The sequence below is a fragment of the Corvus brachyrhynchos genome, unplaced genomic scaffold (genome assembly GCF_000691975.1).
Source record: "Corvus brachyrhynchos isolate BGI_N302 unplaced genomic scaffold, ASM69197v1 scaffold209, whole genome shotgun sequence".
NCBI classification, from domain to species: Eukaryota; Metazoa; Chordata; class Aves; order Passeriformes; family Corvidae; genus Corvus; species Corvus brachyrhynchos.
Genome location: NW_008246056.1, coordinates 318,865 through 342,674, shown reverse-complemented (window position 1 = coordinate 342,674; position 23,810 = coordinate 318,865). Strand labels below are relative to the sequence as shown.

Sequence of the window (23,810 nt, the reverse complement as noted above, 5' to 3'; positions counted from 1 at the left end):
CTTTTCCAGATGTCCTGGCATGAGTGAAGAGCAGCACTTGCTAAGGAGGTTCTTCGGAGTATATTGGTAACACTGTTACTCATGAGGTAATACATGAAGCTATGAACTCTTAAAAAATCCCCTTACTATAGCCTAGTATTCTAGACTGTGAGAACCACTAGATTAAAATACAAGCTCAGCATAATCTCTGTGGTTCTGCTGTTCCCCATCAGAGAGCAGATGGAAACACACAGCTATGACAAGGCAAAGTAGCATTAACTGCTATGGAACCTTCTGTTAATGGTTTGTTCCCTAGCATCATATGCAAATCATATCAAATTCCAAGTGCTTCTTGACAGCATCATTAATGCATTTGTACAAAGGGTTATAAAGTTGTTTACAACACTATTTTGAAAACTATTACTGTCCCACAGGTTTCACTTTTAAGAGCTGCACATTCAGCTTGAAGATGAGCTCATTTATTAAGTTCTTATCTACTGGGAAGAAGTATTTGGATCTTTGCTGTGGCACATTACTTGCACTGGTGTCACAACCAGGCCAAATGAGATGAAGCAGTACTTATTGGTGGAACAGGGTTAAAAAATAATTAGAAATATTTTAAAATGTCCCAAACTGACACCTCCCAGAAGCTGACTAGTTAAAAGCCAACACAACAGCAGCCAAATGATGTGGAAGGTACACAGCACTGCCTATGTGGTCAAGCTTTGTTTCATATGCAGAGGACAGGCTCTCAATTACAAAAGCTTGAGGTTCTTATCTAATCACTCCAGTTAATGTTTAAGTGTAGTTGGAAGGGAGACCATTTTCAGACTCTGAACAGTGGTGGAGCACTCTATCCTGGAGCCTTCTTTCAGGAATAAGATGCATGCCTGTGGTTTTGGACAAGGAACTGGCAGTTCCCCCAGCCAGGTGAGTGCTCTAACAGCAGTGCTGTTACAGCTGCCCCTTCCTGATGTGGGCTGCCAGCAGGCATTTTCATGGCTCTCAGCTCCCAGAACACCACGTTTGCCTGCAGGTGTCTGTGAGGGGCCTAAATAGTCATTGCTCAGCAAACTGGCTCCTGAAAAAATTTTCAAGCACCACTCTTAGGCAACTGTGTTAAGAACTAGAACTACACCAACAGGCAATGCTGGGATATGACAGTCCTTTGAGAATAGTTCTAGACAGGCCAAGGGCCCCTGTGTCTTAAAGAGTATTTCACCTTGTAATAGGAATTCAGTTTCAGACGGGTAGGGCTTTCAAAAATCTTTTAAAGCACTTTTTCTAATGCTGCTGTTGTAAATCTACCTTCACTCAGCTGCCTGCACAGCTTCTGTCAATGCAGTCACATCAAGCAGGGGTTGACTGTGGCTTGACAGCGAGTGACAAACAGCACACCCCTGGCTAACAGGGCAAGAGGTCAGCCTATTTGCAATCCCACATTTCCTTGTTACTGCTGTGTCCATGAACACCACTGCTTATATAGCTTTCACTCCTAAGTCTAGTTTTGCTAACGTGAAGTGAGGCTCACCACAACTACAGTTTAATGCCTTTCTAATGCTAGCATTAAACTGACTGTGTAGCTCCTTGATCCCTGCAGCACAGCCCTGGATTGTATCTCAATCCTAAAGGATTACATGTGGATTCCCTCATTTTAAGTTGCTGCAGCATTAATAATTTCATCTACACAAGTTTTGTTCCAAACATGAGACACCCCATAGCTCATGGTACCCTCCAAACACAAAGTTCCTCTGTACCTGCAGTAGCAGGAAATTTACTTAGTATTTCATTAAATGCGCCTTTGAGGCATTTCCTCAAAGATTACAATCCACCTTGGGCCACCAAGGCCAGCTGTGCTACCACCATTTGAACTAAAGCAGCAGAAGTTTTAACAAGTGCTCTTACCTTGTATGATCACGTTCAGAGCAGGGAGAACAGGTAGCACACTCACTGCACTTCTCACAAGAGGAAAAGGTCTGTATCAAACTAAATGTATATATTCTGGCCTAGGAAGTAAAGTCAAGGCACCTGAAGTGAGAGCATCCATCTTTTTCTTAAGATTTTTGATGTGAAATTAAGATTCTGCTGGTGCAAGTTTATGGAGACTTTATACCTTTTCCATCTTGACAGTACTCTCTTTGGCCTCTTCAGTTTCTGTACTTTTAAGTATTTCCTTGAAGAGAATATAGCACAGCCTAAGTTGTCACCCTCAATCTTCTTACATTATAAGCTTGTCTTAATTCTGCTGAATTTATTCCTGTTCTCACAGAGGAAAAGCAGCCTACTAACATACTTATTTCAGAGGCCCTACCGTTTTCAGCTGTCCCAGTCTGGGGTTGGTGGGGGTGGGAATCACAATGCTCCAGGCAGCTGAGAAACAAGCCTCCCAGAGCACAGTTCAGAAGGGAAGTAGCACCCAGCAGTACTGGCTTGGGGACAAATACAGGCAGTTCCTGAACCTGCACAACAGGAACCACAGCACAGTTCAAAGCAAGAGGAACTACTTGTCACGATGCACATGAACACATCAGTGGCCGTGCAGCTCCACCCACCAGCCTCCACCAAAGCAAATCACTCATCTGGGTATTCTCAGCCTCCTCTCTAACACGTACAGGAAGAAGCTTCGGGAGCAGCAGCCACCACAGTGCCACATGTACAGCCAGGCAGAGAGTAAAGCACACCCCTCCTGACCCCTTAGGAAAGCAAGCTCACATGTGTGCTCTGGCTGGTAAGTTCATTATCTTTTTCCATCAGAACACAGCTTTGTTACAAACTCACATTTGAATCAAACTTTCCAATAGGATGTAAAAACTAATGTTCACAATGTAGGGCAGGAAGGCTTTTACTCTGCTCACTTAAACTTTTTTTAATCATATCCCCCAGCATCTGAGTATGCTTCCAGCAGTTTAATTCCACCTTCGTGTATTTCTGCAGAAAAATGCTTCTATCTGAACACACACAGACTTCAAGCACGTGGAGCCTCAGGAAGTTGCCTGTAGCAGTGCTTGGATTTGCTGTCCAAACAGCATTATGATACAAAACTATGGATAAGGGTATATCCTGCAGCTGGCTTTGTTCAGTGCAAACAGAATGAACACAATAGCGTAGAACTTACTTCTGAGAAAGCAAGACATGTCTGTTCTTACTAATGGCCCCAGATATTCCTTCAATATATCAGCTGTCTCAGCTGTCTGTTCAGAATGTGTCCCTTGCGTTACAGGCTCTTTGCTGGAAAGGCTCTAACAATGCTAGAATCCTGTATTAAGCATAACATGGCCCTGCAGGAGTTAAGAATAAGTGACATAAATGTCTTGGTATTTACAGAAATACACACAAAAATAAGTTAAAAACCAGACACTTCAAACTTAAAAGAACAGACTGACTTCTTGTTTAATTTTTTTTAACTTTTTTTATTTGGGAAAAGTGCTTCTTACAAAAGGCAGCTGCAAAACAATACATTATAGACCTCAGAACAATTTCTCATTCCATTTAAAAGTGAAAGGAGAGGCAGTCTAGGGGACAAGAGCAGCAGGAGAACAGATCACGGGGCATCCACAAGTCAATAAAAAACAGCAATAATGTAATGCAAGGTTAAAATTCCTGTGCTGGGGCTTTGGTGGCAAAGTAATTTCTCAATGCAAATTACAGCCAGAAACTGCACGACTGCCTTTGTAAGCAGTAACTCACATAAACTGAACAGCTTTACCAGGCAACCTGCCCATCTCAGCTGCAGAGAGGCACAGGTACCCCAAAGCAGCTGGGAGGCACAGCGAGTTTCTAGCAAAGCTCACGGCTTAAGTGTTTACATGAAGTTCTAAAACTTACAGAGCAATAAAGCTAAAGGGTCCTCTCTGGTGTTCCTCTGACCCCACCTTGGCTAACCGGATTTCTGCTCCTGGACAACCCTAATCATACACATGAAAGAGAGCTGGTGTATTAAGGGAGTGCCATCTATCAAGTTAAGCGATAGTCAGGATCGTTTCCCAGTCTGGGCTGAGACCACTAGACCAGTTTCATGTCCAACTGGAGGCTAGACTTCATGCACCAAGAGGGGATGAAAGATGGTTTTGTTATTTTTAACTTACACAGAGTCTCCCCATCCTTGAGGTCCAACTCTACATTTATCTGTATATACACATAGAGAGTTCTCCTTTCACAAAGACATTTTCCTTTCATGCTAAACACAGTAAAAATCCAGAACGTTCACACCTGGTTCTGGTTACACAGTAGTAATAGTAATGTGCAAGTAAACAGAGACCAAAAGTCACAAATGAAGACGTGTACATGAGGGGGCTGGAACGGAGCTGATTCCAGAAAGAATATTTTTATCTGGCCTGAAATCAGAAATATTGGTACAAAGACAGAATAAAGGCCATCAGCCAATTTACATCCCCACTGCATGGCCACTGCTCATTTTTGTATCTGGGCTCTTCAAAATGAGTGTGGAAGTCCTGTAAACACTTTAACCCTGGAACTGGGTGAACTCTGTTGGGTACACAGATGAAGCAACAAACCTAAGCTAACTGTTTGACAGTTAAATTTATTTTTACAAAAACTAACATTTTAAAGATTTATTTCTTGTTATTTGTTTAAACAGAGGAAAAACAACACTCCTGGGGTGGGAGAGGAGGGGAGGGGAAGAGACAGACCCTGGGTAAAAGTTATTACAACAGCACCTGGAATTGATCGGCCTGCCTAGGAGAAACACAGGCACTGCCACAACACCACAGGTAATAGCTACTGCCTGAAGCCAAGACAACAGTCCACACTCCACTGACAGGTGCTATAGATCCAAATCATAATAATCTTCCAGCTCATCATGAAATAAGTCCCACTCATCCTCAGAATCCGTTAGCTCATCATCACCTCCAGCTGCCAACAGCATAAGCAACATCTCACCGAGCTCAAAGGTCACCACCTCATCCTCGTCGGTTTCAAAGGGATCACCATTCTCTCGCTCCTCGATGAACTCCCAGAACCGATTCCTCCGCTGGGCCTGCAAATGGAACACAAGGATTTCCCCAGGTAACCAACTGGTACAAAGCAGGAGCCTTTCCAGAGGCTGACAGTGCCCCTGGAGTACTTTCTGACATGCAAGAAATCACATTTCTCTTTCAGGGAGATACTGACCTCCAGCAGAATTTACCCTTACACACCCTTATTAATGCTACCCAACATTTCTACTTCAAGTATGTTGTAGGAAAGTTTTTAAAATTTAGTCTTTCCATCTTGGCCTCCAGCATTCACAAACTTTAGAGCACTGCTTCCTTCAAATTCACCATTACAGAGGTCTATCAGAAGTGGAAAAAAGAAGAGTCAATATTTCCCTATCCTCTTCTCAAGGCAGAAGACATAATGTACACCCCTCTTCTGCTCTCTCTCTATGGAAAGGGCAATTAAACAGCAGCACTGACCCGGTATCTACTTGAGGTTCCTACTTTGGGTCTTTGTGGCTCCTCTTGGCGGCCATCAGGATATTCATGCTTGTAAAAACAGTTCCCTCCAAATGGACAGCTCCCACGGCCTTCATCAAAATACCTGCACGGCTTGTTGCTGGAAAGGAAAATATCGCAAGCCTTACTGACAGCAGAGCCCAATCAGATTCCAGAATTGCATTTACCTGCAGCCCACAAGGATCTCAGGTACCAGGAGCATGTGGTATTTTGTGAGTAAAAGACCTACATGCAGAAATTATTTATTACACTATGTGTGGACTGATGCATGCAGAGGGACACCAGTGGTGTGCAGTGCATGAGCTAGGACTGTCTTATGGCTACACCACCAGTGTTTTGTGTAGAGAAGGGACAGACTGGGGTGAAAGAACACAGGAATACCTTTGGGACTGTGTGCATGCATCTGTGGGCAGATAGGTAAAGACGCATTTCACACGGTGGTGGAAAGGAGGTGTGACAAGGGACTTTACATCAACACCCTTCTTCTCCATGTGTGTCTATCTCTGCAGTCTCAGTTTGATAAAAGGCTGCATTGCTCATACCTCATTGCCTCCTTGTATTTCTGAATGAGTTTCTGCTTCTCTTCCTTCTCCTCCACCCAGTACTCACTTGGAATGACAAAGTTAGATGTGATCCGGCATTCTGGGCAGGACCTGGGAAATGAACAGACTGTGCTGCAAAATTCTACATTACAGGGCGCTCTCTCTCCTATATAATAAGTCATGGCAAATATCCATCCTTAAAGAGGTACTGTACTCATATACTCTAGACTCTCTTATACATGAAGATAACCTAAACTGTTCTTCAAGAACTCAATGGCAATGGCAGCTGGTCAGCTTGGCTCAGAAAAGCTTGAAAAAACACTTCACACAGACTCCTTTTTCTTTAGAATTAAATAAATTTATTTTGGTATTATTCCTATATTTATTTGATTGGAACTCTGTATTTTCTAGAACAGGCTTAAATGGAGAAATGTTTTGCCAACTGAATAATGCTCTAACGCAGAAATGAATTAAGCATTCTTAATACATTCTGAACTGGTTAATCTGTTTCCAGATTCCTGCCTGGGTGTCCAAGACATAAACAGTAACAACTGGACAACATGCTACTAAATAAACAACAGTTATTTACTACCATTGCGTTTAGCAAACTTAACCCTTATTAACCAAATCAGAGTGTAAATGTTATCCCTAACAATTATTTCACTCCTAAACTAAAAGTTAGTATGCATTAAATGCAGTCTCTGTGCAGTCTGCATCTGGAAGTCTGTTGCAAGTTGTCACAAGTTACTAAGTTCTTCCACAGTAACAAAGCACAATGGAAATGGGAAAGTGCCTCACTTTATAATCTTGCTCTCAAACTGTTTAGCACTCCTCCACTTGCGGATGCACTTGAGACAGTAAGTGTGGCTGCAGTTGGAGAGGATCCCAAAGCGGCGCTCACTAGGATTTGCCTTCTCATACACCACCTCCATGCAGATCCCGCACACCATGTCTTTACTACGCTGGACGGCAAAGGAAAGCTCCATGTCCTTCTCGTGAGCTTCAATGCAAGACTGAAAAGGAGACACAAAGAAAACAACTACAGAGACAACTGGTCACCTGGTGAGGTCTAAGCAGGTTTTTAAACTCAGTTTGGTGTTTTGCATATTGAAATAGTGTGATTAAGCTGAAAAAAATCTTTATCCTCAAAATTTGCTCAAGTAATGGGGAACAATCAATTCAGAGTTCGAATTCCTTCCTTCAGACACTGCTTTTAAACATGAAAAGGCAATCTAAAAGACCATCCACTTTTACTAGGCAAAGAACAAAGCTTCAGTATCTTTAAGCAGACTGCTCTCCCAACACAGATAAGGAAATCCAGCTGCTTTTGAGTATGGCCCTGGCAGGAAACAGTCTAGTTTACAACCAAGAGTGTCATTCACTGCCTGACCTGCACACACCTTCAAATGAAAGGGAATTAGTAACAAGTGATTGAGGGGAGCTAGGAAGCAATAACTTACAGCTGTTAAACACCAGACAGTTGTTTGCTTACCTTTATGTGCTGAGATCGCTGTGCAGCATCAATGGGATGCAAGACCTGCAGGCCACACATATCACACACATCCCCATGGATGTACACGCAGTTTTCTCCATAACGACATTCTCCTAATGCAGCGTAGGGGCACAGCTCCTTCTTCATCTCCACATCTGCCTGCTGCTTCTCGTATTCTTCTTCAATCACCATTTCCTGCAAGGGTGCTTCAGCACAGAAAGGAGCAGCTAGGAACAGAATTAAGAACAGTAGGCAGCACATTCAGATTCTGAGCACCGGGAGTAAGAACACTCAGGTTACCCAAACGGAATAATAGAAACTACTTAGCTTCATTTCAGTTCAAGTTCACATACCCTCAACCTGAACCAAATTATTGTCCCCACTCAAGAAATTTCAAGACCAGTTTCTTCATCCTTCAACCCAGACAAGATTAAAGCTATCAAAGTTTTAGTGGTCAGGGAAGATCCATTTACAGGCTACCTCCACACTAGAAAAATCGCACTAGTCCTCAGCAGCTTAAATACACTGTTAGACAGACTCTGGTTCAGCAACCATTAAATAAGGCTACAAATCTCTCACTGCTTTCAATTGATTCTCACTGAATCAATTTCACTTCAGCTAAAATTTTCACATCAGCTAAAGTTAACAGGTTTTTCCCAGAAATTACACAGCTGAAGTAATAAAGGTGTATCCAGCATAACAAAATGCTAGTATGGCAACACCACATCAGTAGTTTATGTGCAGGCTAATGAGCACACTCTTGTTTAGCCAGAACACTGAACAAACTTTCATTTCTGGACTCCCACGCATCTCTAGGATTGACAGAAAAGTGGTGTCCACGCCTCTCAAACTAACTCCATTCTACTTATTTGTCAAAATGCCTGTCCTAAACAGGTATCTATCTGGTCAATTAACCAGACACATGAACCTAAGAAACTGAAATTCAGGCTATTTTCACTGCATTCTAAGCTAGCCAACAGTTTTGCAAAATCCTAAGTAAATTCCCTTACCTAATTCTAATCTGAACTGAAATCTGTATCTTTTTGCCCTTTAGACAGCTGAACACTTCCTCCCTGTACCTCAAACACATGCTTGCCTGCCTCACCACAAATCAGCCTTTTGAGATTGTTACATAAGTAGGATGATTACTGAATTACAAGACAAAAGCAGCCAGTGTGAAACTGAAGATGTAATAAACACAAAGCATTACTATATTCAGAGTAAACACCAGGCAGAACAACAGCTGGAGTTCATTTACACAACCAGAAGCTGTTACAAGAGTAACAAGTCATCGATGCTATAAGAAGGTGTAACTTTCAGAAGCCCTTCAAGTACTAGATTTGGAGAAACAAGCAAAAACTACCAAAGGCATACTTGGATCAGCTAAACTGAAGGACAGACTCCTTCTCAAAATTAATCAGAGGCTGCACACTTGCACAGTTTTCATCCCCATGGAGCAAGGACATAACAGTAGGCATGTATCAGTCTGTTAGTTTTAGGACAAAGAAAAAGCAATGCAGCTCCCTGTGACTTAAGTTTTGAGGAACATGCAAGTATCGAAGATTAGTGCAGAAAAGTATTAGCTCTCAAAGATAAGATCAAGTCTGCTTCTTGAACCACCTCTAATTGTAGGGGTCACTCAGGCTGATCTTGGAGCAATGTTTGTTAGAAACATACTTTTCAAAGCAAGTGAGTAACTAAGTAACAGGGCACCTGGCAACCTGCTCACTCATTTTCAGTCAGAGATTCCCAAACAAAGTAAGTTCATTACCTCTTCCTCCCAACAAGTTCCAGTGAACCAGCACCAAGAAAAGTAACAAGAAACCATACACTAGGCTCTACATACTCTTCTGAGTAGCTCAGCGTAACATGAAAATATGTACTTACTTATTGAAATCCCACTTGCCCTCCCATTTGAAATCCATGGTCTCCACTTCCAAAAGACATAACAAAAATCACAACTACCATTCAGTTTCTATTCCCTCAACCGTTGCATTTGCCAGTGTTTGCTCGAGTTAATGTTGTCACAGATTTTTTTTACCTAGTTGAGGGCCATGAAGATGGTTAGAGGGATCGAACACCTCCCCTATGAGGAAAGGCTCAGAGAGTTGGGGCTCTTCGGCCTGGAGAAGAGAAGGCTCCGGGGTGACCTTACTGCAGCCTTCCAGGACCTGAAGGGGGCCTAAAAGAAAGAAGAAGAGAGACTTTTTACAAAGGCATGTAGTAATACCACAAGGGTAACAGTTTCAAACTAAAATTCAATCTGAAAGAGGGTGGGTATAGATTAGATATTCAGAAGAAACTCTTTTAGTGTGAAGCTAGAACAGTGTGTATATCCTCTGTATGCACTGCACTGTATCAGTTACTGTTTCACTTCCTCTTTGAAAGCACAATTAGAAAAAGTCAGAAAGCTTCCCGGTCTCAGCAGTTACCAATCCAACATCCCTCAGTGTAGCATTTGTTCTCTAGGATTCTGTTTGCTGTTTTCCAAATCTCTGCTCACCAGTAGGTGGACTCAATCCCCACCTTCTCACTGCCCATTTCCCAGTCAACAGGGTTAAATTCATGCTCGTGGAAAAACTGGTTTGTTACCTTTGATTCACACACCACCTGCTTGCACTTTAGGACACACTTTGTAGCATCAAACACATTAATCTTTTATTAACAGCAAGCAGACACCCAGTTGAGTGTTTCTTGTATTTCTGCCTTTCTACTCTTCCTCAATTACTGCAGAACATTGAGCAGCAATAGCTGCAGAAAAAGTATGGAAATGTGTCATATTTCCATTTCTTCATACCTGAAGAACCATCACTATTTTCTATGCTAGGTCCTGAAGTCATCTTCAAGATACCAGGTTTAGTCCCAAATCAGAGAATCATGGTAAAAGGTGAGCATTATAGTCCAAGCTATGTACAGTTAGATTGGCAACCTTGAATCTTTATCATTTGTATGACAATTTTAAACACACAGGCTTCTAGGCAACCTTGAGAAATAAGTTTCATTTTGAAGTTTCCAAGTATCTGTGCATTTCTCCAGCGATGTGACAAGAATAATCTGCTTTAAGGCATACACTGGAACACACTGCACACATTTTTATTTCTGTAGCTTAACAAAGACAGCTGCTTACGAAAAGTAAAGTGTTTTTTAAAGTCACCATGGGAATTAGCTTCATGTAGCACTGTTCAGAACAGAAACAGATCAGTATGCTTGTACATTAAAATACATCAAGTTTCAAAGGCTGTAAAACAGAGATTACAACAAGTTTCACACAAGAGAACATTATTTAACCTAATCTGGCACAAGTTTGCATGAAAAATAAGCCTAACCCCTAGAAAAAGGAACTGCTTTAGTAACTAAGTTAACAGTATAATGAATTACCTAGACTTCAGGAAGAAGCACCAGCTCTTCTGTAAGGACTGTGTGTATTTAAAAGATCTCTGGCTGTTCAAACTAGCAATGAACTGATTCCAGTGGAGGGCCAGCCAGTCATTAATGTGGCTGAAGCCCAAGAAAAGAGACTGACTCTTCTCAGATGTGCACATGACAAGAGACAGAAAGCAAGCTGAGGCAGGGAAAAATCCAATTACATACTAGGAAACAGGCTTTCTTTGTGAAAGAAGTCAAACACTGCAAAGGATACCCAGAGGTTATGGCCCTTTGAACATCTCTGAGGATAGAGATTCAGCTGAACAAAGGCCCTGGCAACCTTTAAGCAGGAAATTAACTCGATCAAGTCCAGAGGTTCCTTCCAATCTAAACTAATATATTCTGATTAAAATATTTTCAAAAATCCTTTGTCTCAACAAGCACAGAAGCTGTATCTTTTATGACAGTAAGGTGGCACATTAACAGGTAGTGGTCAAGTTTTCATTCCTTTGGGATATACTCCAGTCACAGATCTATTATAAAATTCCATCATCAAACTTCTCAACAACACTAGACCATTTCTCTTCACCCTCCTCAAATTGGAAGGCAGGAGGCTCCAAGCAGCACCCTGTAACACTGAGGTCATTCTCTTTTCAAACCTGAGAATCTGAGCAGTGCTGTGGAGACAAAGTAGTATAATCTGAGCACTCTGACTGCTTCAAACTCTTCTGGATGCAAGGTTTCCATTTTCAATTCAAACAATTATGTAAGTACTCATGGCCTTAGAGAGACAAATATTAGAAATTATGGTAAAGTGAACACCTTCAGCCTACTTTTCACTTAAATTTTAAGACTCTCTTATCCTTCGGCAGGAAAAACAGATGACAAATATGCTACTCAAACAGTCTGGTCCCATTCAATGAGCTTCTTCAGTCTCATTCTCATAATGAGCTATTAGAAATAGCTCGTTATGTCACAGTATTAGAAAGCTGAGTTCCAGAAAGGTAACTAGAATAAATCATTTTCAGCCTCTGGCCACAGGATTCATAAAAGTAAGCATTAGGCTTCAATTCCTTCTACAGGAACCTGTATCTCCACTGAAAAACCTCTACAAGACTGCAAAACTACCCCAAACCAAATCACCCAACCCCAAAACACAAAGGCAGCAGATTATCTCTCCAGAGTAGCAATATTAATTGCATGACGAGTAATTTCATCTCCCATCCCATAGGCAAACTAAACCTCTAAGGAGATTCTCAAGTCACTCTGAAACATAGCAAGAGAAAGCCAGTCATGCAGAGAGTGTAATGAAATACATCTATCTGGTTTCAGAATGGAACAGTCAGTCCGACTACTCATGTGGGAAAACCTAAGCTCACTTTAACTGATCAATAAATATGAACAGCTGTACTCAAAAGCCTGAAAATAAATGCACTACACAGAAACTGTTGAGCCGTGATGGGAATTCACTGTTTTCCCATGATCAGCTTACCACGTCCACAGTACGGCTGCCCAGGGACAAACTCCACCGCATTCACCCAGTCTTCAGCCCCGACTCCTGCTGCTGCCAGATCCGTATTTTCATCTTCTACCTCAGCAATAAATTCTTCAACTGTTTCAGGGAGCGATGCAAAGTCTGAGGACACTGATGGATAGATTTCCACCTCTGGATTCACATCAGCCACTTCTTCTTGTATTAGAGGCTTGGTATGTTCATACCTGAAAAGTTAAAACACATCGTGTCAACTTTCCACAAAAAAATACCTCCAGACAGCAGCCCCATGTACTGAAAATAAACTAAGGAAGATGTAAACATGCTGTGTGGAAGGAAGATCCAGAATGGCTTGGAAGAGAAAGACACTGATGACCCCTTATAGAGATATGCTTCCACTTGTGCAATATGTCAGCACTGCTCAAAGAAACACAAGGTACTCTGAAATTTTGGAGAAAAAAAGAGCAGTGTACACAATTCTTACTTAACTTACACAGAACAAGCTTCAAATATGTCCCAAAGCGGTCAGGTACCTATTGCACATGTACAGTATTACTGAATGAGAAAAATGAATTTGTTCAGCTTTATAAAGAGAAGACTAAGGACAGACACTGCTGTCTCCAACTATCTCATGGGAAGCCACAGGAAAGATCAGCCAGAGTCTTCGAAGAGGGGCAGTGATAGGCTGACAGTCAGTAGACATCAGTCCAAAATGGGAAGTTACAGGTATGGATATCAGGAAAAAAAATTGCTGTAAGAGTAGTTAAACACTAGAATGGGTGCATAGTCTTCATGGTTGCAGATATTCAGAACTTGACTGGACAATGCCTTGGGCAACCTGGCCTCTGCTGGCACAGATTCAGAGATCCCCACCAATATAAATGACTCTTTTCCTGTGTCTAAGCATCTTGCCTCATGCAGATCTTACACTGAATTTGAGCACTTGTTTCTAATGCCTCTTTCAGCTCATTGTGGAATATGATAATCAGAACACTTTGAGCCCTACCACCCACAGTAAGCAGGAAGGCACCATTTCCCTCAAAAATCTGTCTTCCAGCAACTAGGGGGCTACATGGGAAAAATAAATTACAAATATACTGTTGTAGACTTAGATATTTGCTGACTAATTTCAAGGACAACGGGAGGTAATTTTTTGAGATCATACAGAAGTTTGATGTGACTGTGATTCATTTAGCTTGTGTCAGATTAGAAACAATGAAGTGTCCCAGCTCTTGCATATTAAAGAGGTGCTCCCAACCAAATGTCAGCTTGGAAATCCTAATCCTATAAAGCACGAATTTAAAATTCAAGCCTTCAGATCTGTACATCTGTGGCCTCAGATGTGTGTCCACCATACGAGGTGCCCAAGGCAACCCACTGGGGTGCAGGAAGAAAATACAACTTAGTGGGTTTCTTCCCCTTAAAAAATACAATAAATTATTATTATTATTATGATCCATGTTGATGGCAGTGTCCTCACAGTCCATACGCCAGAGTGCCCATGTGTGGTACGTGTGAGGTGCCCTGAAGGAGCAGGTGTTCCATCACCCAGTGGGTCGACAGTGGCACCCCCCTTGTCTGCTCACTTTCAGCATATTGTGACATATTGCAGTTTGCTTGTACCCACTTAATGAATCAACAGATTATCTGATCTTGTTGTACCTAAACTAACCCTGACAAAGTGAACAAGTGGCTTGAAAAGATGCCTGCAACTGTGGGCTGGTGACAACACTGATAATGTGAGCAAAAGCCAACAAGAAAATGTCAGAGCTAACATTTCTACGCCTACTACAAGCTCCTCATCAGTCACACTCCAAAGTAAAACAATGCCAACCTAATCAGATCTTGAACTCAGGGGGAGGGGAACCACAGAATAAATCAAGATTACCAAGAAGGCAATCTGAAATATGGATTTACATCCACTACTATTAATGAAGAACCATGCCCTCAGTGTATACTGTACCTTGAGATATTAGCTACTGAAAGTAGGAAGCCATCTCCACTAGCAAGACATTGAAAATCAAAACATCCAGAACACAAAGACAAACCTCCACAATTTTTTCCAAGATGTTTCAAGTCATGTAACACTCAATCCAGTACTTTGCAGAACTTCACAATAAGAGTTTAGAAGCCTCTTTTGAGGCTTGTTACATAACAATGAAAGACAAAAAACCATATGCCACTGGTCAACTTTTTCTTCCTGCTGTGGTAAAAATGACTGAATAACTCATGGAAAACAATATGGTGACAAAGTAAAACACATTCCTTTGTCAGCAAATACTGTTGGGAAACACAGAAAACATTGCTAGAGATTTGAAAAAACAAGTAGTAGAACAAATTTTGCAGTGTGGGAAGTTTGCTGTATGGCAGAAGGAAAAGTACAGATGTTTTTCACATGTCTCAGCTTATGATACTTGCTAGATTCTGTTTCAATGCTGAACTACTTTTTGTGAGACACCAAGGAAAATATGCACCAGAAGAGAAACATTCTCAACAAATTGCTTCTTTAATAAAGACAAAAAGATTCACTGGAGGAGATATATTCTCAACAGTAGACAACTACTTGAATAAAAACAATGCTTTATGGAAAAACTGTGCTAGGAAAATCACTGAAGGAGCAGCTGCTCTGATCACAAAAAGAGATTCCAGGGTAAGGTTACAAGGATAGCACACCACCAGAAAATCATCACTGCATCACTCATAGGCAAGATACTGTAGCAAAGATGGATCCAGAAGCACCCAAGAGAATGTCATCAATATAGACTTTTAATCAGTCAAATGTTTACCCCAGTTATAAGATGGAGAGCCACCAGGAAAATCTTCTGTACCACACAGAGGTTTGCTGATTATCTCATGGTAAAGCACTTAAAAAGCATCACAAATGAGTTTTGCACATTTATTTCACAAAGACAAGTGGTCCAAATGTGCTGCCCTTTTCTGTGATGAAAAGTCACTGCCAGCAGTATGCTGCTAAGCAGATATTAAAAAAAACCCCAACAAATCCAAATGAACCAAACTCAACCACATTCAAACTGTCCCTCCAAGATAAAGTCGTTCTATGAACAGAAAACTGCTTTTTGAAGGAAATTTGTGGTATGGAGACAACATTTTGAAAATCCAGTATTTCCACCATTATATGATTTTATTGCCAAAAACTACCCAAATGTGTCAACTACGAAAAACCTTTCATATCTTGTACACTTTAAAAACTTGGAAAGTGATTTCTCTAACATGTTTAAAAATCTTTCAAACTCAGAATTCCAGTGTATTTTGAACCCATTTGCTAAAAATATAAAAATGCAACACCTTCCAGTTAATCTGCCCTAGCAGCTGATTGACATCAGGGAAGGTGGAAACTTACTAGCTAAATTTATCACACATTAGTACATGCAGCCAACAATACACTTCCTTTTGGATCTGCACAGCTTTGTGAAAGATCTTTTTCAGCTACTACCATCATTAAAACCAAGGACTGAAATAAACTGAACTTAGAATGAGACCTTCAAATAACTGTTTAACAAAATGTTACACTGAGATTTTAAAAAAAAATAAGGAAGGCCACTGAATCAACATTACTGTCAGTAAAAAAAATATTAAGAAGGCTTTTAGTGACAGTAAAGATAGTTTTGAACTATTCATAAAATTCTTATTAAATATTTTTCATTTCACCTTTAATACACCCTTCTTAAAATTCTGATTTTTTAATAATGTTTTATAATGTATATAACATTAGTACAGTAGTAGATGTAGATATATATGTAAACTATAAATAAATATGCATGTTGGTGGGAGCTCAAAAACCTTGAGCTGATGGGGTGCATGATCTGAAGTTTGAAGACCACTGAACTACGTGACCAAAAAAACAACACTAGCAAATACAAGACTACAGAGAGGTTTTCTTTGTTATCTTTCTTACACATAGCAATCCTTCATTAAAATGAAAGCAAAGCCAACTATGAATTACCATATAAAATCATGATGCAAATGTTTAATCATAAATTAGACCTGCAGTAAGACAGAATGTTAAAACTTCTGACAAGTTTTAATAAAATGAATGTATGATGATACAAACATTCCCAAGCCCTTGTAAAGCTTTGCTCCACCGGGAAAGTATGTGTTTTCTTTCCTCACAATTTTTTAATTATAATTTCAGGGGTATAGATTAATTCATAATATGTTTTCATAAAGTAAAGCTATTTTGTATGGGCAACATTTTAGAACTTACATGACAACCTCCAGTTATTTTTCCAAAATGGTAGTTCCAGTGTCAGAGTACCAATTCCTCAAGAGACAACACCAGGAAAATAAATAAATTCCTACCTGTTCAGGCTATTATGATCACTTAAATAGTGTAACTCAGTTTCATCTATTCAGCTAGTGTGAATGTAGTCTCAGATTTCAGTTAATCAACTCATGTTATTAATGAAAAATAAAACTCCATGCCCTGACAACTATCACTTTTATGAAAGCCAGTCTATTTATTAACCAATTTATTTATTAACCATTTATTTGCATAGCAAACACTGGTATTTACCAAGAGAAGACAGTCTGTGAAAAGCTATTCTTATAAATTTCTGAAGTGTCAACAAAAGAGGAAAACACTAAGATTTACTGGTTTTCCCTGAGCTCTTTACTCAGAAATACAGTGAAAAGACTCCTGCAGGATGGCCTGGGGCATTTCTTTACCTGCAATGATCTCCATAAGCACAGCATCCTCGCTGGTAATACCTGCACACCATGGCAGACTGACTGGTGGAGAGGTCATGGGAGTAGCGGCAGTTGTCTCCTTCCTTGCAGACTCCATGCATGAAGTACCTGTAAGAGAAGAAAATGGTGGCTTAAGGAGAAGCACTGAAATTGTAAACAAAGTATTTGGATGATCCTGTTATTCTATAAATCAAGGTATGCTGCATTAAGAACAGCACTAAAGACTCATGGGACCCTGCCCCAGTATAACCATAAAAATAAGAACATCTGAGGAAAGATGAAGCCTCAGCTACTCCAATGAACTGTGCTGCACATTTAGGGACTTGCTCTTACAAAAGCCTGGCGGAAAAAAACCAAACTTGTAAAGCAAAGTTCTCCTGGGCTAGGACACGAAGAGGAAAGCGTCTTGGACTAAGTAGATGGGCACTAAGTTTTACTTGTAGGCCCTAAGTTCTGACACAAGAAAAAACCTTACAGAAACTCTCCAGTGAACACAAGAATCAAACCCAGACACACCCTAAATCGCCCAAGATCTTAAATATATTCTGGATTCATAAATAATTCAATCAAATGTGATTTCCTCTCCAAGAATGCAAAACATGTTTATGATGGATAATTACATCTGACAAAACACACACATTAGTTCTGCAATAGGAGCCAAATCAATAATCAAAGCACCCTGCTTCAACACTGTCCTGCTTGTCTTGAAAAACGTGGACAGTTTCAAAGCTTTTGAGGACAGTTTGATCAATTTTTGTATGTCAAATAGCACATGTTTAATTTAGCATCTTCAATTCAGTTATTCAAGAAAACTGAAGAGTAGTTTTCAATTTTTTTAAAATTTTTAACCTAGAAGAACAAGCTTCTTGGAATTTAATGCACCATAATTGTTCAGATTCAGTACATTCACATCAAAACCACAACTGAAAGTAAAAGTTCAGGTACACCTTTCCCAATCCACATAAAAGTATTAGCCAAGAAAAAAGGGGAAAAAAAATCCTGTGTAAAAACTGAATCCATAAATGTTTACCAACACTTCAGTTTAGAAAGAAGCCACACTGCCCCCAGGTACCAAGTTGCAAACTCTGAACTCACTGGAAATATGAAGACCTAGTAAACAAGAAAACTTGTGAGGATTTAGGTCTCATACAAAATACCACTTGAGGGAAGGCTGAGAAGCAGATTATACCCATCTAAGCCCACGCTGCTGCTGAATGGGGCAGTCCTGCCCTCCTCCTGTTGCACACTTTCAGCACTTTGCGCAGTCAGCAGAACCAGGCCCTCCAAGCAGCTGAGAGCAGCCTCCCAGCCAGCACAAGAGACACAGGGATCATCTTTCAGCAGCCACAACTAAGATTAGGACAACTCTTCACAAAGCAGTACATTCAAGTTGATATTCCTGGCCAGGAAAGGTGCTAAGATGTTGAACTGCACGCACTCCTACAGAGCTACTTAGTCTACCGTACTTTTAAGAAGTCAGATAAAGCCAGTGAACAACGCACCAAGTGACATAAGCAGAGCTACCCCTGCAATCCAGTTTTAAGGAAATATTAAAACCTGAGGCTGAGTGTTTAAAGAGCTGATAACCCTCCATGTGCAATACTAACAGTGTATTCAACATACTAAGAATAAAAAAAAATCTAAACTAGCTTTACAGACCACAAGCTGACACTTGCCATCAGGCTGCAATTCACACTCAAATTCACTCTCCAAATCCCCTGTCTGTATCCTGTAGACACATATTAACCAGGTAAGAAATGCGATCCTACATAAAAAATAAGCACTGTAAGACCCAGATGAGGCTCTGCGGGGTCAGGTGGCAGCACAAACAGCTATGCCAGCACACACCAGGAGCAGCGTGTTGCAGAAACAGAACAAGACCCATCCCTGCTATACAACCAGCACTCTCCACTGTGAACAAAAACCACACAAAAAACCCCAAAAGTCACACCCACAACCCCCCCACCCACCCAACAGCTTAACCCACCTACAAAGACCCACCTCAAAAGCAAGAAAAAAAACCAAACCAAAACCAACTGAAAAAACCCCTACTGAATCCCCCTCCTCCCCAAACACACACAAAAAAAACCCCAAACCAAAACCAAACCCAACCACCCATGAAGTAATGGAACCAGAATATAACTGGAATTTCTGGCTCAATTGCTTTCAAGAAGTGGGAGTTGCACCAAGAGGGTAAAAGAAAAGAATGCAGTTTGTTTAACGTTTGTTCTTCAACAAATGCTGTCTCCACCCTTTGCTTACTTCCACACAGCATCACTTCCCCATGTGCTGGGGCAGCAACTTCGCAGCCACCCGCTGACACAGACCAGGAAATGGCTGCAATGGAACCTGACATTCCTTTTGCTGCCCCCACGGTTATTTTTAATCTGGATCAGATCACTGCCCAACCACCCTGCACAGCCACTCTGCTCCTTGAGCCAACAAAGTGTTGGGACACCACTACAGCTGAAGTAAGTGACTGACAGAAAGGTACCTGCCTGAAGTGAGGACATCTGATAGAAACTATTTGGTCAACACGACTTACGTTAAGTACCTAAGCCCCAAAATGAGATTCTCCCACTGCTTGATAGGGAAAATGAAACTCCAAATCCCTTTCCTTCCTTCCCAGTTTATGTTAAAAAATCCTCTGCAAATACAGATTCTGCACAATTCTAAAAGTTGTCATAATTTATTACATTGAAATAGTAGGCTATAAAAGGAAAAAAATAAACATAAAACACTCCCAGGCTCTAATTCACACATCACTTTTAAAGGCCATCGATCCTATACAGCAAACTTAATATTATTTGAACAAGAAGGCTGGAGTGGGAGGGGAAAAAAATGTATTTGTCTTAGGATTACACCCCAACTTCCTCCACAACCCTCCTCCTCACTGAGAGGTAAGATTTTTACTTTAAGGTCACAAAGAAGTTAACACTTTACATGTCAAATTGCAGTGTTAGGCTAAAACATACTTTGGCCATGTAAAAAAATAAACAGAGTGCATTATTTTTGGGAAAAGATAATGAAATTTATTTTGGAGAGCATCTTTACACATGCAGAGTATTCAATTTAACCCTACTCAACAGTGATACCACCCTCTTCATTCTGGTTATAGTAAGAAAGCATCCTTAAAACTGAGAAATATGAGTTATCTGCCTTTTACAGCAACATGTAGAAGGATATCTGAAATTTGCATTTGGTCAAGTAGTTAGAGAACACATGTAACTTCATCTGAAAAAATAAAACTAGATCAAGACAAGTATATAACTGGATTTTCGCTGAGCCTCTGTGATGCTGTCATCCAAAAAAGCACTTATTCTGGCAGGGCTCTCTGTCCTTCCAATTCAAATATACAAGTGTAATTTGGTTAAGTTGCTTGGGGAACCAGACCAGAGAACTCATCAGGGTCTAAGTCCAGATCATTTCTCCAGCTCAGTTCACTGCATGATTGTACAAGACATGAGTGACACCAACACATGGAACAACCAGACAAAATTAATAATTGCCTGCACTGGCATTTTATCACTGAAAAAGGTTCAACACGTGTCTAGTTATGAATGCCTTGATCAAAATAGCATATCCTGATTTTCATGGGTATTTCTCAATAGGCAATGCTTCCTTCTAGAGCTTAGGAAGCTTGCAATGGGTTTCCTTATTCAGATGGGTTCTCTTCTTTACTTCAGGTTTCTGCTCTCAGGTAATGTTAATTTGTTTATCAAACTACTGGTTCAGCTAAGTAGGAATGTTACACCCAACCCAACAGCAAACCTCCTTCTAAACCCATGACACTGCCATGACTGGCAGATGGGGAAGCTCAGGATAACAGCCATCTGCACTCATTAGCTTCTTCAGGTGCCATACAGAGACCGAGAATTCCTGGGAAGACGGTAGCAGGAAAGAGGAGGCTAAGCACACTGCTCTAGCACAGCTCGTGGGCATTCAGCCACATTACTGGCTAATGAAATTCTGCTGGAGTCAATAACCTGAAGAAAAAGGGGGGAAAAAAAGTTGATCTTAATAGCATTTTAGCTCCTTGTTCCTTTTCCATAACCTCCTTCAGAAGTTATCAGGAGATGCAGACCAGAGCAGCCATGAAATCCAGGCAGGCTACCAGGAGGTTTGTGCCCTACACCCTGATGCTGCACTGAATTAAGGTGGCATTACTTTACTGATGCACATTCTTCACATGAAAAGAAAAAAAAATACCTGACCCAGGTTTTCAGGAAAAACAGCTAAGGTACAAACACATAGACAGCTCTTAAAATACACCACTTAGTCACTACGGGTTTTATTTACATTCAGTTCTCAAACAAATAAATGAAATGTTATTTGTTTACGTCAACTTGATGACTTTTAATGTCGCATGACATCTGGAAAACACAAGCACAGAACAAACATTGTCAAGCCTTTGGAAAAAAAAGGTTGGCTATAGCACTGCTCCATAAAACCATGTAGCCATCTGAACTGGAAGGACTGAGGAACTTGGTAAGGACCACCATTCTTTTTCTTATTTCAAATATATCAGTAAGAAAAAGATCGTAACATTAAACTAATTTGGAATTAGCTTTGTTCCCCTGCTATTTATTCTAGATGAAAATGGTATAAATTTTTACAAAATGAAAGCCTTGAAACTGCTAAACCACAAAAGTAAAAAAAAACCCAACTTATTTTCATCATCCCTTAGGGAACATGATTTCCTATATTTCACCCTAAGACTTCTAAACTTTAGCTGCAAGAAAAGGAGAAGGGTAACAGCAGCAAAACTGTACGTGTAGGAGAAATCGAAGTCCTTCATCTTAGTCACTGTGTCTCTCACTCTGAGATGCTAATCATCCATCCCAAGGATACCACACTGGTGTATTAAAACTCATTAACCAACCTATTTATCATATCAGACATTCAAAGGAGCAGCAAGAACTTATGCTACCAATTCTAAACCTTCCAGTTCCGATAAAACAGCAGTTATTTCTGCACCAGCCATCACATGCTAGCTCCTTAGACTGAAGGGACTATCTCCCAAAAGTTTCTGAGGCAGCATTTACTGTCACCCATACGATGATTCAACTAAAAAAGCCTGCGAACAAAAAGAATTGTGCAGCATTACTCAAAGAGAAACTGCTCTACCTCCTACACTAAAAACCTTCGTTTTGAAATTTAATTCCTTTATCTCACTGTTAAATCCTCCCGCTCATTTATAAAGGTAAAACAAAATTTAATAGTAAAAAACTTATCTTCTTAAATATGAACATGTCCTATCGAAACCAAACCTAGAAATCCAAAACTTTTATCACAGGTTCCCAGAAGGGCAAGCCAAAATTGCTAATTTCACTTTAAAGCCTGAGTAAAGCTATTCTCCCTCTAACTTGAATGCTCCCATAAAAATTAATAAAGCAAGCAATGGGATAACTAGCAGGATTAGCCTAAGAGAACAAAGAATGGAGACGTTCATTAGATCCAAGGCCAAGATCCCATTGTTTAAGCTCACATTAAAGCACATTAACCATTACAAAAGAGTAGCTTTAGCTTCCCACTCGGCCTGAGTGTTTGCAAATAAATTTATTCCCTAGACTCCCTGCACTGCAGGACACTGGTGAACTTGACTGCATCTGTACCATGGCAGTCACTGTCTTCGGTAAATCGATCCTGCATCTATACCTATTCTGTCTCACGAATCCAATTTGCCTAATTGAGCCTTTCGATCTCTAGAAATTACGAGGCAAAGTTAAATAGAGCGAGCACTGACCTTGCGCCTCACTTAAAGCTGAGCTAAGCACGGCTCCCGGTCATTTCCTCATCACCGGCATCAAACATTAACCCGGGGATTCGCAGGCGAAACTCTCTGCCTGCAGCAGCAGCCCGAGAGCGCTGCCAAATGGCGCTTCCCAAAGGGATGCAGTTAGCTGGGCATTAGCCAAAATAAATGTGGGGCAACAGCGAACAGGGACGCTTTCAACACTGCAGGGCACGTGAAACAGACACAGCGAGCGAGCTCCCTGCGAAAGCCGAGCAGCGGTTCCTCATGCTGCTGCTGCAATTTGCCACTGGAACAAATGGGGGGAAAAAACAAGCAGAAGAGATATAAAAAACACTCCATCAAGATCGGGAGCCTCTTCCTTCCTAATCAAGGGATGCTCCTTTTTGCTTCCAAGTCACTTGGAATTCATTTGCCCAGAAACATGTTAAATGTAATTTAATTTTTTTTAAATTTATTTAAATAAGTACATTTTAAAAAATCAGGAGACGCTCCTCGATGTTAATCTTGGATTATCCCTTGCTTTTATATTAACTAATATATGTCTACGTTCACAAAACTGTTTTAAATTCCTTTCTGCTTGCCAACCGACCAGCAGTGTAGGTTTAAAAATAGTTCATCTGGCAAGCTTTAAAACACGCAGTTCGGCTTGCATAACCCCAGAGAGAAGATTTATCAGAAATATAGTTTAAGGCAAAACACAGATAGGAAATGACGCAGCACACAGAATCTCGATGTGACACAGGCAGAGCCACTTCGAACATTTTGCAACATGTCCTGACTTATTCCTGTTCTCCGGTTTAATGAGTGGTTTTCCCTATATCAATCACGAATGAATTCCCAATTTTAAATTTCGATTGAAACGCACAAGCATTTAAATTACGCTGCATTTCCTGCTTTGTCGCGCTTTGCGGAACGCGGCTGCAGGACTTCCTTTTACACGGCGTCCTTCGCGCCGACCACCCCGGGCCCGTTCGCGCACAATGCAGAGCGGCCCAGGGCTCCCTGCGAGGCGACGGGAACG

General features: G+C 40.8%; 1 protein-coding gene across 2 annotated transcripts; it reads right to left on the bottom strand.

The window, feature by feature from the left end:
* Positions 1 to 3,365: 3,365 nt before the first annotated feature.
* Positions 3,366 to 17,159, bottom strand: MKRN1 (makorin ring finger protein 1). Of its 2 annotated transcripts, none has more exons than XM_008642415.2 (8): positions 17,011 to 17,159; positions 12,325 to 12,551; positions 9,508 to 9,648; positions 7,467 to 7,693; positions 6,773 to 6,987; positions 5,975 to 6,085; positions 5,394 to 5,532; positions 3,366 to 4,975 (listed from the first exon to the last, which is right to left on the bottom strand). In XM_008642415.2, exons 1-8 carry the CDS (start codon positions 17,130 to 17,132, stop codon positions 4,763 to 4,765), a joined length of 1,395 nt encoding a protein of 464 aa, XP_008640637.1. In that variant the 5' UTR covers positions 17,133 to 17,159; the 3' UTR covers positions 3,366 to 4,762. The 2 variants fall into 2 exon arrangements, with proteins under 2 accessions (XP_008640637.1, XP_008640639.2); XM_008642417.2 differs by having other exon boundaries at positions 5,418 to 5,532.
* Between the last annotated feature and the right edge of the window lie 6,651 nt (positions 17,160 to 23,810).

Bases quoted from the DNA above. Each gene is read 5' to 3' on its own strand.
- MKRN1 (XM_008642415.2), bottom strand. From the start codon at position 17,132: ATGCATGGAGTCTGCAAGGAAGGAGACAACTGCCGCTACTCCCATGAC. The intron at 7,694-9,507 runs GTAAAAAAAATC...TTCTGTTCCTAG, and splicing joins TCTTCATGGCCCTCAACTAG to CTGCTCCTTTCTGTGCTGAA. The intron at 6,086-6,772 runs GTGAGGCACTTT...TTCATTTCCCAG, and splicing joins TTTGAGAGCAAGATTATAAA to GTCCTGCCCAGAATGCCGGA.